General features: G+C 42.4%; 2 protein-coding genes across 3 annotated transcripts; one reads left to right on the plus strand and one right to left on the minus strand.

Annotated features, from left to right (window-relative positions):
- Nucleotides 1-687: 687 nt before the first annotated feature.
- vkorc1l1 (vitamin K epoxide reductase complex, subunit 1-like 1) lies at nt 688-10,588 on the minus strand. Its single transcript, XM_018731105.2, has 3 exons — nt 10,157-10,588; nt 6,718-6,827; nt 688-3,450 (listed from the first exon to the last, which is right to left on the minus strand). The coding sequence occupies exons 1-3, from the start codon at nt 10,345-10,347 to the stop codon at nt 3,224-3,226; spliced, it is 528 nt and encodes a 175-aa protein (XP_018586621.1). The 5' UTR covers nt 10,348-10,588; the 3' UTR covers nt 688-3,223.
- Nucleotides 10,589-13,680: 3,092 nt separating this feature from the next.
- On the plus strand, nt 13,681-15,404 carry znhit3 (zinc finger, HIT-type containing 3). Of its 2 annotated transcripts, none has more exons than XM_018731356.2 (5): nt 13,681-13,887; nt 14,332-14,363; nt 14,496-14,558; nt 14,647-14,724; nt 15,090-15,404. In XM_018731356.2, exons 1-5 carry the CDS (start codon nt 13,820-13,822, stop codon nt 15,275-15,277), a joined length of 429 nt encoding a protein of 142 aa, XP_018586872.2. In that variant the 5' UTR covers nt 13,681-13,819; the 3' UTR covers nt 15,278-15,404. The 2 variants fall into 2 exon arrangements, with proteins under 2 accessions (XP_018586872.2, XP_018586873.2); XM_018731357.2 differs by having other exon boundaries at nt 14,650-14,724.
- Nucleotides 15,405-15,427: the final 23 nt, after the last annotated feature.

The following is a 15,427-nucleotide window of genomic DNA, read 5'->3' on the forward strand; positions in this document are numbered from 1 at the left end:
CATTTCAAACAAACTCGTATTTGGCAAATACAGAAGTATACCTAAGAAGTTCTCCACAAAACGAGAAAAATAAAAAAAAAAAAAAAAAAAAAAAAAAAAAAAAACACAGAAAAAGAACCAAAAACTTATGGTGGCACATGGAAACCTCCAGCCTCCAATCCATTCCATTTTGTACTAAAATAGCCTATAGTGTTAAGTCTATACAGTTACAGGGCATAACTTAAGCACACAGAGGCCCTCTGTAAAACATTAAGATAGAAAGGAAAACCGAACTAGTCAGACAAAATCAAAGCAGTTTCGACATTCATATTTGTGTCAGATAAAAACGAGAAGTGTTGTAACTCACAAAACACAGATAATGCAGTGGGGTAAACACAGCGAGGGGGCGGCCTGCGAAAGCAACCTCTTTACAGGACAAGGTTTTTCTTTGCTGTCCTTCCCACAAAATTATCTTTAAAAAGCAAATGAGGCCTTTCTTCTTCTTCTGTGGAACATGTGAGTATTTCAAAAGCAAACAGGTTCCAGGCTTCGCATCCTGGAAGGCATCTCTCTTTACACCGCTCGGGGCCCAGTGTTCAAACAGAAGGCACTTCTTTAGTGGCAATGTTAAGCAAGAAAACATGCGCCTTGGACCAGGCGTTGCAGAAAAACTGCCCTTTTTTGGATGGGATTTCAATGCTTGTTTAATTTTTATGAATTCCAATTGCAGGAAATCTTCATGCCACGGAGCTCTGACAAACAAACCTTTCCCGGTTTCTCCCGAATCTCCGGGTAATTATGTTTTGGTGTCCAAACAAATTTAACCAATTGTAAAACGATGCGATTCAACACATAAAATACGCACACCGCCTCTCACGACACCGCACCGCAAAATACCACGTGACAACAGTATGGTAATACATTTTACTTCCTGTATCACACCATAGTGGTTTTCATCCTTCCAAAAATTAAGACACACCACAAAAGTGTTGTTTTTTTTTTTGTTTTGTTCTTTAAAATATATAAAAAAAAAGGATTCCACTACTTCTGCCTTCATGAGAAACTGTTAATCTGCAACTAAAACAATGACAACTGGCATATGGATTCATGCAATGGCTTCCAGCCTGTTTGTGCACCACTCACAGGGACCATGGCATGTCAGTATTCTCCAATTTCTTTTTTGGCAGACATATGCTGAAATTATATTTCATTTTTAACAACCTACCGCATGAAAGTGCCACTGAATGTTAGATCCCATCAACAGCAAGCAATAAAGGTAATTTTTGTTCCCTTTTTTTTTTTTTTTTTAAAGTGGAAATTCTTCACAACATGTTAACGGCTGGTCGTTTTCCAAATTCGTTTACACCACAACGTACTGTAACTGACCGTATGCACACAATGTTTTCAATACTGAGTTTGTTTCCTTCACAGGTTCACAGGGAAAGGACAAGACGTACAGAACAATACAGACAGAAGACGAAAAGTGTTGCCTTAGTACACTGTACACACATCGAGCTTGGAATATTTTTAACGACAGATTGTGTTTATTCAATTATTTAACTACACCTAGAACAAAAGTCTAGCATTCCATAACTAGCATAGGAAAATTGTTTATAAGGTTGGTCTGCCGTATGGAAAACTAGCATCCTTTCTTAAAACAATCGGATTAGAGCTCAAGTTATCTTTGTTAGAATATTTACTCTGACAGTACCAGTGAAATAACATACACAAACACTTACTGGCCCTGCCGATGACGAGCGCAAACGCAGATACCAGAGAAATGTCCTTCAGCAAAAATTAAATTTAACTCAATCGCTCAGTTGCAACTCTTGAATACGTACACATCGCTTATGAATGTACGGACAGACGAGCATATAAGCTTGGCTTGCTGTGCGAGTAGGCAGTAGTCTGGAGTAGTGGCATAGGCACTGAATTCTGGGTCTGGGTCGCAGCAACGTTGTCATTATTGTCCACTTTTGAAAAGTTCTTTATTTTTCTGATACCAACTGCTCCAGTTTCGGTGGCTAATTAGGCTACAGAAAGCACTCTAACAGTTCGACTTGACTTGGTGCACACAAATAAAAGTCACTACGGTAAAGCAGTTCCAGCTCGGGCCTGTCGGACGTCCCACGAGCCTTTCGACTGACTACGGATTACACAGGACATCATCTTAAAACACTGCGAAGAAGCCTACTGGACTCCACTGTGAACATTACACTGGTTAAAAAGCATTTCACATGCCTGGACTTCAGCAGTAAAAACGACTACAATGATGTCGGTAAGAAGTCGGAACGTAACACGTACACCCTGCCCGACTAATTCTTAGGCACACAATCCTTTATTTGGATGTGTCATATAAATTAGACTTAGATGCATGTTTTTTTAAAGAATGGCGCCACTGTGGTGTTTCACCATCGTGAGCCAAAGGTTTCTCTAGAGATGGAGGGAGAACTAAACCGAGGTGTTTGAATTTCACCGTTTCTGATACTTATCTACCCCCAGTAAAGAGTAATTGTGCTGCTTTCTTGTCCAGGAGGGCACACAATTTCCTTTCCAGGAGGGCACGCTAATGCATTTCAATACTATTTATCCAAACGACAACTCAAAACTTTTTTTTTTTTTTTAAATTGGTCAATCTACGTTGGAATATTGCTCAGCTATTTACAGAACTGCAAGGAAAAAAAAATCACTTCGGATCAGCAGCCCTCAAAGTAGTATTGATTTACACGGTGCATTTCCTTTGTACTTCTGGTTATGAAACTGTATCTGTGAACTGTACAATTATATCAAGATCATGCAGTTATTTTAATTCCCAGAATTCACTTCCTGTGGGGTCAGAAACAGCTGAGACATTAAGGATTTTTTTCCCTATCCATTTCAAGTATACACCTTTGACATCCCATTTTCAGTCCTGTTTCTTTTGCTTGTTTTTCTTCCCAACATTGGGGGCCATCCACAGGCAACGTCGCACACTTTTGCTTGCTCCCATCTCTTATAGAACAGTCATACCGGGGAACCAAATGAAAAAAAGACAAAAAAGAAAAAGAATTTCCTTTTATCCCAAATTCTTCCTGTCATATGTTGTACACATGATCTCTGTCCTCAAAATAAGATTTTTTTGTTGTTTCCATTTTTTAGACTGCAAAATAAAATGTTTGGAAGCAGGATCTCCTGGTGGTGAGTCAGAAGTTCAGAGGTCACATTTTTTATACTTATTTTCTTCTTTTGCTTGTTTGCTTTGTTTTTAGTCCTGCTTGGCTTGGAGCTGCTGCTTCCAGGCCTCATTCAAGTAAACCAGTCGCTTGTAGTTGAGGACAAAGAGAATGAAGTTCAGCGCGTACGTGGTGACGCAGATGATGCAGAAGTCCTTCAAGACGAAGTACAGAATGTAGGCCAGATATAGTGACCCCATGACAGACGCAATTGACGTAGTCATTAGGATTAGGGCAGCCATGGCGCTCACGGTCATTCCTGCAAGACACAAAAAAAAAAAGTGAGGAGACCACAACCTACAACAAAGGGGGTTTCACAACTGCCATCAGCACACCTCATTCCTTGATCTGCGAACGTTCCAGTTATGGATTTTCACTTCGGCGACCCCAATGATTTCACAGCTTTTAAATCTTACAATCGGTAATCTGCAGGTGCAAGCATTTCCATTTTGGGGAGCTTTTCGGTCAGCGCCTTGTTTCGAACTGCCTCCTAGCAGTCTACATGTTCACATCTCTCTGATGCTGAGGATTGTGGGAAGGAATACCACATTAGTTTGAAAGTTCTTAAGCATTCTGTATGCAACTACCAGTGTGACGCATGCGGATTTAAACTGTGACATCAGACAAACTGACTGCACTTCGAGAATCGTTGGTCTGCCTTCTTGTCTCTCCATCTGTTGGTGAAATACACTCACCTTTTTGAACTTTGGACCAAAGCATCTGCTAAATGAATAAATGTAAATGTACAGCACTGTATTTTACTACAGAATTGTAATAACAGCTCCTCTGAATTTTGATAACTATCCTGTGGTGAGACAGGAATAATTTTATTAATTGTAATATTGCACACAATTAATCCATCAACAACTAGGAGCAAAGAGTTTCTGTACATTATATTTTCATTTTAGATCATTTCAGTTTTAATTTTAATGAAGCTCTGAGAGGGGACCGAACCCACGTCCTCTTGCACCACCCAGGCCCCGTGAGACACTTCCTTAGCAGCGCACTTACGTTCAAGAAAAGACGGCCAAACTCACCAGGCAGACATCCAAGTTACAATCACCCAGTAAGAGTTATCTAATAATTTTTATGTTATTGGTAGACTGCATTAAAGGGGGGAAGCACAATATTCTGAGAAAGAGGCAATATTGAGGCTTCATATATAAGAATCAATATGGATTTAGCACTTTTTTTTTTTTTTAAATTAAGTGCTTTCAAATTCATGACAAGGAACTGCTCAAACCATGTGTCCCAAGGGCTCCTCTGATTTTAAAGGGCTCGCCTTGCCCTACCACAGAGGCCACAACAGTCCATTTGCCACCCTCAGCAGGTCACGGCCGTTGGCTCCAATAGTCAGCTGCTGAATTTCACAACCGCATCCTCCCCATAAGGAGAAGTGCAACTTAGAAAAACAGGTGGCAGCTGGGGGTCCTTGGAGAAAACCCGGAGCAAATCACAGTTGGAGAAAAAAGGTTCAAGCTTAATTCACAGTGCTTAAAAATGAAAACATAGAAGAAATGCTTGGAGAAGGGAAAGGATCAAGCTTCCATGTTAACAACTCACTCCAATGCACGGTGGCGCAGCGAGTAGCGCTGCTGTCTCACAGCACCTGGGTGGTGTGAGAGAATATGGGTTTGATACCCACTCAGTCTGTGTGGAATTTATATGTTCTCCTGTGTGGGTTTCCTTTGAGTACTCTGGTTTCCTCCCACACTCCAAAGACATGCTGTTCAGATTCACCCAGAGTGTGTGAGTGACAGAGAGAGTGTGTTCCACTGATGTATGAATGAGTGACCCAGTGTAAGTAGTGTATCTAGCAGTGTAAGTCACCGCGGTGAATAAGGTGTGTGGGCTGATAACACTACATATAGTTTGCTGGAAGTCGTTTTGGAGAAAAGCATCTGCTAAATAAATGTAAGATGACAGAATCCCTCTTCAAAGGACAGTAAACTCCATCTTACACAATATTTAAAAGCAAGCCTGGATTCAGATAATTTGAAAGGTTGAACTGACCTATGCTCGAAAGCAGAGATACTAAGCATTATTTTATGGAATTACTGCATGATTCATACTAAGGGAGAGGCAAATAACATGATAATGCTGCAGCAGCAGGAATGTAAAATAAAAATTAAATGATTGCTGGCACACTTATAATGGCATTGTACCTCAACTGTATATATCCAATTAAGTTAATACTTAAGCTATTATGTAAATAGTTTGTGCCAACAGATCTGACTTGTGAAATCATACTCAGGACAGTTCATTATGAAAGTGTCACCAGTCCTGTTTGCCTGTTCCCTGTTCTGTACCAGTCCTGTTTTTCAGGTTTACCGAGGCAGATGTTTGCGAGAAACAGTTGTGTCTAAGGGCTGCGCACTGACCCAGCCACATGGAGGCAAGGGGAGGCCAGAGGACGCAATACTTTGAAGTCAGGAAAAAGCCGGGATCTTCTCCGGAAGATCCTGGAGCAGGAGTGTGTCTGTGACTAAGCCTTATCGGTCACTCCTGTTCACATCCCACATCACATGTCTTATCATAAAACTGCCAGTTATCTCCCCTGTACAGGCAAAGAGGCTCAATGAGTACATGTGCCGTGGGCAAGCTCTATATCATAAGGTGAAAAAGTCAACCTGCTCATAAGGATCACTTTATCCTCTTGATCACTATTCTTGTATCACAGCTTGTGGAAATTAAAGTTTGAAGAAAATTGCTGATGGCACTGATCTTTGCAGTCATGCCTCACCATGAGATGTGTGTCGCTGCCAAAGGTATAGGTGGCATGTCACAGGCTGAGTGTTGCTTCATTCAAAGGAGAAATGTAAGAGATTCTGATTTGGTCAAAACTTTCCCAATGGAAGAGAGGAAACACCTCTATTTATTCACAGTGGTGGATAAGAATTCAAATCATCGCATATCGGTGACAAATATGTCACAAAAAGTGTGTGAGTGACAGAGAGAGTGTGTTCCACTGATGTATGGATGAGTGACCCTTTGTAAGTAGTGTATCTAGCAGTGTAAGTCGCCACGGTGAATAAGGCGTGTGGGCTGATGACACTACATAGAGTTCATTGGAAGTGGCTTTGGAGAAAAGCGTCTGCTGAATAAATGTAATGTTATGTAAATAGATTCTCAATGTAGTTTTATATTGAAGTCCCATTTCACAGAGGACTAGCATAAAAGAAGTATCATGACTTTTTTTAATGTTTATTATACCCCGTTTTATTATTGTGCCCACTGCTCATTTTACTGTACAGTGTTAATATGAAAACCACTAATTCCTTTATTTTACACCTGTGTCTACAGTTATGGGAAATTTAATTTCAGACAATTACAGTGCTAAGCCTGCATAAACATGGAATTCTACAAGACAATCTCTGCATGGGTTAAAAGGTTTAAAACCTTTTCACTAACCAGCAGCCTGAAAAGTTTCAAAAGCGGAATACAAGATGAACTGGTTTGTTTTGCACTGAGCACACAAGCGTACCATTTCCCAAACGAGTGACACCGGGCCCAGATCAGCACCTACCCAGCAACAGCTGAAGCCCGTAGAACAACAGTCCATAGAGACTGTTTGGCTGGTTCATTGCACTGTCTTTACCAAAGATGGAACCCAACAGCCCAAATCCTCGACCCCATCTGCAAGAGCGAAAAGCACATTAGTGGGGCCCAGAAGTACAGATTCATACAGCTGTTATAATATCCCTCGCACGTTTTAACTTTTAAGGTTCAGTGAGATACAATCCACGAAAGCTGAAAATCACCACTGAAACAGGCATTACATAAATACAGAAAAATAAAAAAATTAAACAAGACAAGTAAGACGAATTATAGATATTTTAGCGTACATTTAAGTCCATATTTTCCTTTTCTTGATGTAAAACACATATTTACACTCTTACATGATTTGTATTAGTGCCACCTTGTATAGCCTAACAATATAAATGTTTGCCTTTACTGTCAAAGAAAACAGTTCAGGAGGGCTTTCATTTTCAGGGACACAATGTAAGAAATATACAGATTTTTGACAGCATGAAGATGGTTTGCATTTAAAAACAATACATCCAGATTTAAATAAAACAATACTACTACTAATTTACTTTTGAGGTAATAAATAGGGTGACTTGTCTGATCCCTTGTTAATTATTTTAATCTCAATAAAGACTGCAACTACCAAGACAACATGAGAATAGCCTATTAATAGACATAATGAGATTCGCCTATCTTTAAAATTTAAAGTTCATGAAATAATTGAGAAAGCAACCTTTGAAACCAAAGTTAGCTGTCCCAAATTAAGCATAAAACCCAGGTTAGGCATTCAAACAAATTCACCATGCCTTTGTTTGGACAAGTCTGGATTCCGATGGGCGGTAGATTTTTTGCATAACAAAGATGACTAACAACCGAAAAACTTTTGGGCCAGTTGAACAACTATGCTGTGTGTCACCCTCACCTGCCCTGCCAAACGCCAAAAACCGAGCTGAAGCCAGTCAAGCTCAAACTCCCACAAATCACCAACGGCAGACGAGGAAGAAGCAGTGAAGCATTTTAAAATGAATCACATCAGAAAACCACTCAGTGTCACTAACTAATGTTCTGACTTGCATGAATGACATCATCCAAATCATAACCCTAATTACACACGGTGACCTTCAAGATTAAACAAACCTTGTCATAATTCAATAACTTGCATTAATGAGAAAGGGGGAAAAAAAAGAATGAAGCCCTCAACCTTCGCAGAAACTGACTCAGAGCCCAGCTTTTGTTTTCCAACGAGAGCATGGGAGAAATTCTCAGACTCCAGTACAATCTGGATATTCAGTTAACTGCTGAACAAAAGCGCATTGACCAAGACGAAACACACAGATACTTAATGGGTGGGAGGGATGTGGCAGTTTAAGCAACGGTATAGCAATGACTCCGTCCTTGCGCTGACCATTAAATCAAACAAGACTGACATTCACGTGGCTTTTGCACTAAACCACTTTACCTGTCTTTCCAATTTATTACTTATACCATTATTTAACTACACATCTTGATAGTAATATGAAGGTTACTGGTTTAAACCTGAGGAACCACTCAAATGAAGAATCCAGACATTAACGAGTAATTTTGTAACTCGCACAGACTGTTTAAGCAAAATGCTGCAACTTACAATAACTCCAGCGAAACACATTTACATGTGCGATCTGTTTTAATCCAGATTAATGTTTCATAGTATGGCTTCTTCTTTCTATTAAAAGTCAGAGTCAAAACCAGACCAAAGCCTTGATTTTCACAAAGAGGACCATTTATTTTTATCTATGGTTCAACACAACCGACTCTACCAAGGATGACTGCGGTCCAAGAGTTCATCAGCAACGTGATTCCCGGAACCAAACCCACATTCAGACCACTTCCTTCCCATTCTCCATGGCACAGATGCCAGAGCTGCAAACCCCATCCATTGTTCCCCTCTTTGATCCTTTTGTATAAGATTTGAGAGAAGCCAGTTTCCATGTCCAGAGTTGAAAGGACACTGCAGGCTACATATCTGACCCAAAACCTAGGAAACCAAGGGCTAGCAGGTACTGGTTAGAGACTGCAATCTGAGGGTTTTGGGTTCCAGCCCCACTCCTGCTGCAGGACCCTTAATCAAAATTCTCACCCTTACTTGATACAAGAATCAAATCCGCCTGAATAAATGGTAAATCAGTGTAAAGTTGATCAAACTTTGTAAGTCACCAGTAACGAATGTGTCGGCTAAATAATGGCTAGTAACTATTGATCACTGGTGTATTAAGCGTGAGGCTGCCCCAGACACTTGACTTGTAATCTGTCACGTTGGGAGAATAAATGGATCCAATTAGACTGGAGTTACAGTGAACAACTCAAAAGGAAATTTTATATACAAGTCCACGTGTCCCTCTCGACCAACGCTGCGGGCGACTCGGACACGGGCATATTTGTCTGGCGACTTGAAAGTCAATACTATACAGATATGTGGGATAATTTGAACAAACCCTGGAAGCTGATGTCACATTTTTGGATCATACTTCATAATTACCGTGGCCCTTTGGCCGTGGGTTAGGGTTACACACCTCTCTCTATTTGCTGTTGTAGTTCCTACCATATTGATGATGTCTCTGCAGGGCCTGTCCCAGTTCCCTCCGTTTATAGCAATTCATGATGGAAATGTAAGGGGAGGACATGATTGATTCATTGTTGTAATCCCCGCTTTTGCCCCCTTTATTTCTCTGAGACCTTGCCTTGGGACACGCTGAGGATTAAAAAGCAATCAGTTCATTAGTGATAAAACACTGATTTTTCGGGTCCTGCCCTGCCGCCCGAGGAATGGCGTCTCCTTCCTTCCCTCCCTCCACAACACTGACGGTCCGAGGCCGAAAGCACACCGCAACTTGGGCTCCTCTCCATCTGTCCACGGTGTGAGTGTTACTCACTGGTGTGTAGAAAAGCGCTGTAAACACGCAGGTAAACAAGGTAAACGCGTCCACGGGCAACCAAAGTGCTGCTCCTCTTCTTCCTCACACAACACAAGTTCCTCAGAAGCGCGGCTAACAGAGAACCAGGCAGGCAGGCGCTCGTGAGAGGAGGCTTCATAATTAAATGTGCTCCGTCCGTTTCGCGAAAGAGGAAGGTTTCTGTGTGAGAGTGGAGCGGAGCCGTGTCGGAGCCGGGCCAGACCCTGGGGGACAACAGCTCGGACATCCACCACTTTTCGTCGCTCGCCGGCAAAACCGAACACACACGAGAACGAACGGCTAGCGCGCTAAGCGCAGCGGCTGAAGCGCAATGAAAGCCGGCAGGAAGTAACACTCCGCGGCCGGACGGCGAGCCTCGCGCTTCCTCCTCCTCCGCCGTCGCCCAGAACACTCGGAAAGGCGCTTTTGGCGCGGCCTGCGGCACGAGGAGGATGCGCTCGAGCCCGCCCGGCCGCCGCCCGCCTTCCTTCCTTCTGCTTCTCTCACCTGGAGGCGAACACTTTGGAGCAGCTGACGGAGCCGCTCACGTCGCACATGGCCCGGTAATTCGGGTCGCGCGCCTTCTCGCGCTCCACGTGGAAGGCGTAGAGCGACAGCAGGATGCCCAGCAGACACACGAGAACCCGGGCCGTTCGCTCCCATCGCGGGGTTGACACTCTCAGGACGGGCGCCGCCATCTTTCTCCGGCCTCGCTCGCAACACGCCGCCGCCTACTGTCTGCGCGAGGCTGCGAAAGCTGCGACGTGGACGACGCAGGGACGCGTCATCGCTTTGGGGGATCGGGACACTTCCGTCTTGTGCTGCCCGTAAGTGCCTCGCGGGGCGCCTTACTTCGTCTCTCTCCGCATTTATTTTTAATATGTTCGACCAGGTACTTAGAGGTGTGAAAGTGTGCTTGCGTTGAGCAGGTTGTTTCAGCTCGAGGAGCTGTTCTTACTCATGTATGTATAAATAAATAAATAAATAAATAAATAACATTACAGGAACAATTTTAAAGAAACGAAATGTTTGCTCTTTTTGGTGGGTCAAAAGATGACGCGTACAGTCTAAATCATTTCTGGCCCCACTCATGGTGGCGCCATCTAGTGTCTGTTCATTATCTTTATGTGTGTTAATGCCTCGAAAGCAAATCCCTGCACAAAGTATTGATTTTCAGATTTATTATTATTATAATTTATACGTTAATTATTTACTGTTGTGACTTCTGTTTATTATAACCTATGTGACTCAAAAGTTGTAAAAATGTGATTAGTGTTTTGTTCTTGTGATATTTTCTTCATTGCTCTTTCTTTTCAAATACTTTTACATTCCAACTTAAGAGAATTATCAACGCGAGGTGCCAGCAGCTAAACGAGACGTAGCCGCAGATATTCCTTATGAGAAATAAAAGATAAAATGAAATATTTCGGATTCCCCTAGCTATTGTGCGTTAAAAGTCGTCCTGTATATATTTATTGTGTTCATATAAATACAAGTTTTATGTTTCTCTTCGTAATTGCTCTTAGAACCTCCGTGGGTCTTACATTTATCTGCAGAGTAAAGTTGTTTCATCATTAGACGTGGTCGACGTGTGTGTAGAGCAGCGCATAACAGGTTAGGGTTTCTATAACGGTGACTATCTGTCCTACATTTAGAATTATGGCCAGGTTCGCCCTGGGCCTTTTTGGTCTGGGGCTGCTAAGCCAATCAAGGTTGAGCACATGTGATTGGATAGGGTGAAATAAACCATGTGTGACTGGCCAATCAGAGGACAAAATTTCAGAAAAACAAACACGTGACAAACACGTGACGCAGGCACCCACACGTAGAGAGTATTTGTTTATAAACACGGAGCACGCACTTCTTTTGCAGAAGCAGTTTGTCGGTTGTATTAACTTACTGAAAGGATGGCTGCGGATATCGACACTCTGGTTTCTTTCGAGGAGGAGCATTATGACCAGTATGAGTACTACAATCTGGTGGAGTACCCGTGTCACGCCGGAGGGAAAGGCAGAACCAAGAGGGAGATCGGACTCAACACGAACCGCCATTGTCCTGCGGGACACGAGCGCAAGATCGCGGAAAAATACCACAACAGCGAAGTGAAACGGAGGAGGACCAAGAGCTGTTCCTCTTAACGGTGCGTCTGGCTGCAGGTAACAACCGATCGAAGACGGCTGGTGTCCCAGCCAGGGGGACCCGCCCCACGAACAAACCTCGTCGCTGCGCTTAGGCTATCGCTATGTATGTTCATGTTGTGACATGTCTCCGGGATCCTGTCCAGCTGCCATCTTAACTGGCGCCGCGCAGGAGCGTTCAGAAGAGTCCGGATGCGCTCGCGCCCCTGCCCGTCAGCCCGCACGCGCCTGTGGCGCTCACACGTACGTGCTCGCGTGCTCCGGTGCGCGCGACCTAGTCTGAAGACGAGATCATTACACGAAGCCGTTGCGCTTTTTAATCGAAGCGAAGGCGCCTTTGGCTTTGTTTCCTGTACCAGGCACTTGACTTGACTTGGTTGGGTGGAGACTTTGCGCTGTGGTGTCAGTCCGGGTGTAAAAAATAAATAAATAATAAAATTGATTATTGAGGAGTTCTTGAGTAATTTGTGAAATCACACCAGCTCGTGCTATACTGGGCGTCCGGTATTGCTGTCTTAAAAGAAAAACCTGAACGTGGAGCTGACGGGAAGCACTAAAAATAGTACATGAGTTGCCTTTAAATTAATTACCGTTGCATTTTTGCTGGTACCTCCATAGAAACTGTCATTGCTTAAAAGTTAGAACAAGTGGGGGGGAAAAAGGGCCAAACACAGCAGTTGTTGGTATGTTGAGATTGAGATTTTTGTGGAGGTAACTGGAAATGTGAGCAGAATATGACCTTGCTTGGTGCCCAAATCAGCCAGAGTTCTGTTGTTGTTGTTGTTGTTGTTGTTGTTCATGAGAGCCTCTCCCTCCCTTCCTGCAGGGTTCCTGTTTTCCTGGCTGCTCCTGTGTGAGGAACACAAGAGGCTCCTGCAGTTTTTGCTCATCCCTCCCCCTGGAACGGGATGAACGTGTTTCTGCTTTTTTGTGAAACGGAACTGTGCCTTCGTGTCGATCCCGGTGTCCTCTCGACATCCTCCCGCTCTGACAAAGCCTCACGTGGATTGCAGTAATTGCAACAGCGTGCTATGGATTTAAAAAAGGGAAAAAAAAAAAAAAAAAAAAAAAAAAAAAAACTTTGTGTATTGTTGAGCAGTTCTAAAGTGTCTTTGTAGTCTTTACACAAATGCTTAAGATATAATACTAAATAATTAAAAAAAAAAGTTATGCAAATAAATGAATTGTCAGTTTTAAAAGCAATGGTTTGAAAGTTTGTGTCTTTATCTCCTACGGCACTTGCTTACACCACTGGAAACACAAGGTCCCTTTAAGTCCTTGTCTATAAGTATTGCGGAATAAAAATGTAAATGTGTTCGCTTCATCCTTTTGGTGAGCTGAGAGTGAACTTTGGAAAGATACACAAATGAGATTAAGCCCAAGTTAAATAGAGCACATTCACAGGTTTGTGTTTCTGCAGATGTCAAATATTTAAATATCAATTTTTCTACAGCAAACGAGTATGTCTATATACAGTATATGAAGTAGTATTGAATGACATTTTTATTTTTCTATCTGTACCAGAGCGATGCAACACATACATGTGTGCACACACAACTATCATCTCGCAGCTTTTACACATTTCTTACATTGTATAAATTTTTCAATACCCACAAATGCCCATAAGGGACAGTAGGTAGTGTAATGGTTAAGGCCACAGATTTCTAACCCCAACAGCCCTCCATGCTACTATTGTAATCCTTTTCATTAAGGTGTTCCATTCCAATACCCAGCTGTATAAATGGGTAAAAAAAAACTGTAAATTAACTGAAATAACTCAATTACTGGCACTACGTTTAATGGAAACGTCAACAGAACAGAAACGGAACGCGCATGCGCAAGACGGTCGCCTCAGGCCAATTCTGCGCAGGCGCAAAAGAAGGTCCAAACACCGGAAGCACATGGCGGCATTGTGAGAGCGTGGCGGTGTTCGTGGCGCGCTTTTGTTTTCCCCTATTTTCTGTTTTAGCCAAATGTAATTTTTTTTAATCCCCACCTCCCCAACAGAAGAAAGTGTTGTTGTCGCGTTGCCATGCAGGTGTGCGGTGTGTGCGCAGAGCAGGTTCCCAAATACCGCTGTCCGACCTGCAGAGTCAGATAGTAAGTCGCTCTGTCTCTGTGTCTCGTCGTGATGATAAATAATGATGATGTTCGCGAAATATGTGTGTGACGACTGTCTAGAGCTGAACTGTTTAAAACTCGTGTCTCAATCCGACCGCTGACACTTCTAGTGTGTCGGATACACTAAACAAGGTACTGTTTGTGTGTAAATCCACAGTATATGGCAGTTTCCGTCTCTAAGTTACTCTGACACACTGTGTTGTTGTTTAACTAAACATTTCTTGGCCTGTTGGCTAGTCTGAAGTTCCAGGTTCAATACTGTGGATTTACACACATAAAACAAGAGTGGGTTATTCAAAAGGCAGCTACTAGTAGTGTTAGTGGTCAGTACTGCTGCCTTTGCCAAAACAAAAGATCACAGGTTTGAATCCCAGCCAGGTACTTACCCTAAATTAGTTAACTGTTTCCATCCTTCCTTTTCAGCTGTTCGCTCCTTTGCTACAAGAAACACAAAGGTAGGAAGCCAAGATGGCTTTTATTATAACCGTTTCCATGATTTCTGTGTCATATCATACTGCTTCAGAAATGAAACTAGTCATCGGTTTGCGCATTTTTGGTAACTGCTGTTTTCGCACACTTGCGCTCAGACGGTTGCGTCCCAGAGCTGCCCGCTCCACCGTCAGCACCTCTCAGCTGGACACAAAATTCTGGTAAGTTACCTGTAAGAATGGGGAAATCTCTTGTTTCCCACCTTTTAAATGGGTAATGCAGTAGTTGTCATTTTTTTTTTGGTAATAGGAGACTGGGCTGTGGAGGATTTTCTGGATGAAGACAGTGAATCAGACAGAGTTCCTTTACAGAGACTGAAACAACTGGGTAATGTGTTGGAAGCTCGAAAAGATTGGCTTATTTCGGTGTCTAGTCTTTCGAGTGGAAGTCAGGTCATGTTGAAACTGGAAATGTTTATGCAAAACCGTAGTTGTGAAATTTTCCACTTGTTTGGCGAAACATTTTTTATTAAAACTGTGTGAAGTATTTACTCTGAATTTGTATAGTAAAATACTAAGGTATATAAAGGGGTCATATTATAAAGTCCCATTGGATCCCATTAGCTAAGCGAGCACAAGTACATAATTGTGTGTGATTTTTCAGCACTTAAGTATAATAAAAACCAAATTTCTATAATATAAATTTACTTATCAGTAGTTGAACTCCAGATTAATTTTGCTTTGACCTCACAGGTGAGTCGGAGGAGCTCAAAGCCCTGCTGCGTAACCCTCACCTTAGGCGGCTGCTGCTCACAGTGGACCGGGCAGAGAGCAAAGCGGACATCATGAAGACTGCAATGCAAGAACCCCTGTTTGTAGAGTTTGCAGACCAGTGCTTGAAAATTGTGGAGCCACTGGAGAATGAGGACACGATGGACTAGACAGACATCACCAGTGTGACTGGAGAACATCTTTATTTTACAGACTCCTGCATCCAGTGTAAATATTGAACTTTGTACCCTGTGTCTAATTTTTCAAAATTTAATATTTTTGGAAAATTACAACTTACACTTGCATCCTATTTTTCTTGA

This window comes from Scleropages formosus, chromosome 25 (assembly GCF_900964775.1).
Source record: "Scleropages formosus chromosome 25, fSclFor1.1, whole genome shotgun sequence".
In the NCBI taxonomy this organism is placed as follows: domain Eukaryota; kingdom Metazoa; phylum Chordata; class Actinopteri; order Osteoglossiformes; family Osteoglossidae; genus Scleropages; species Scleropages formosus.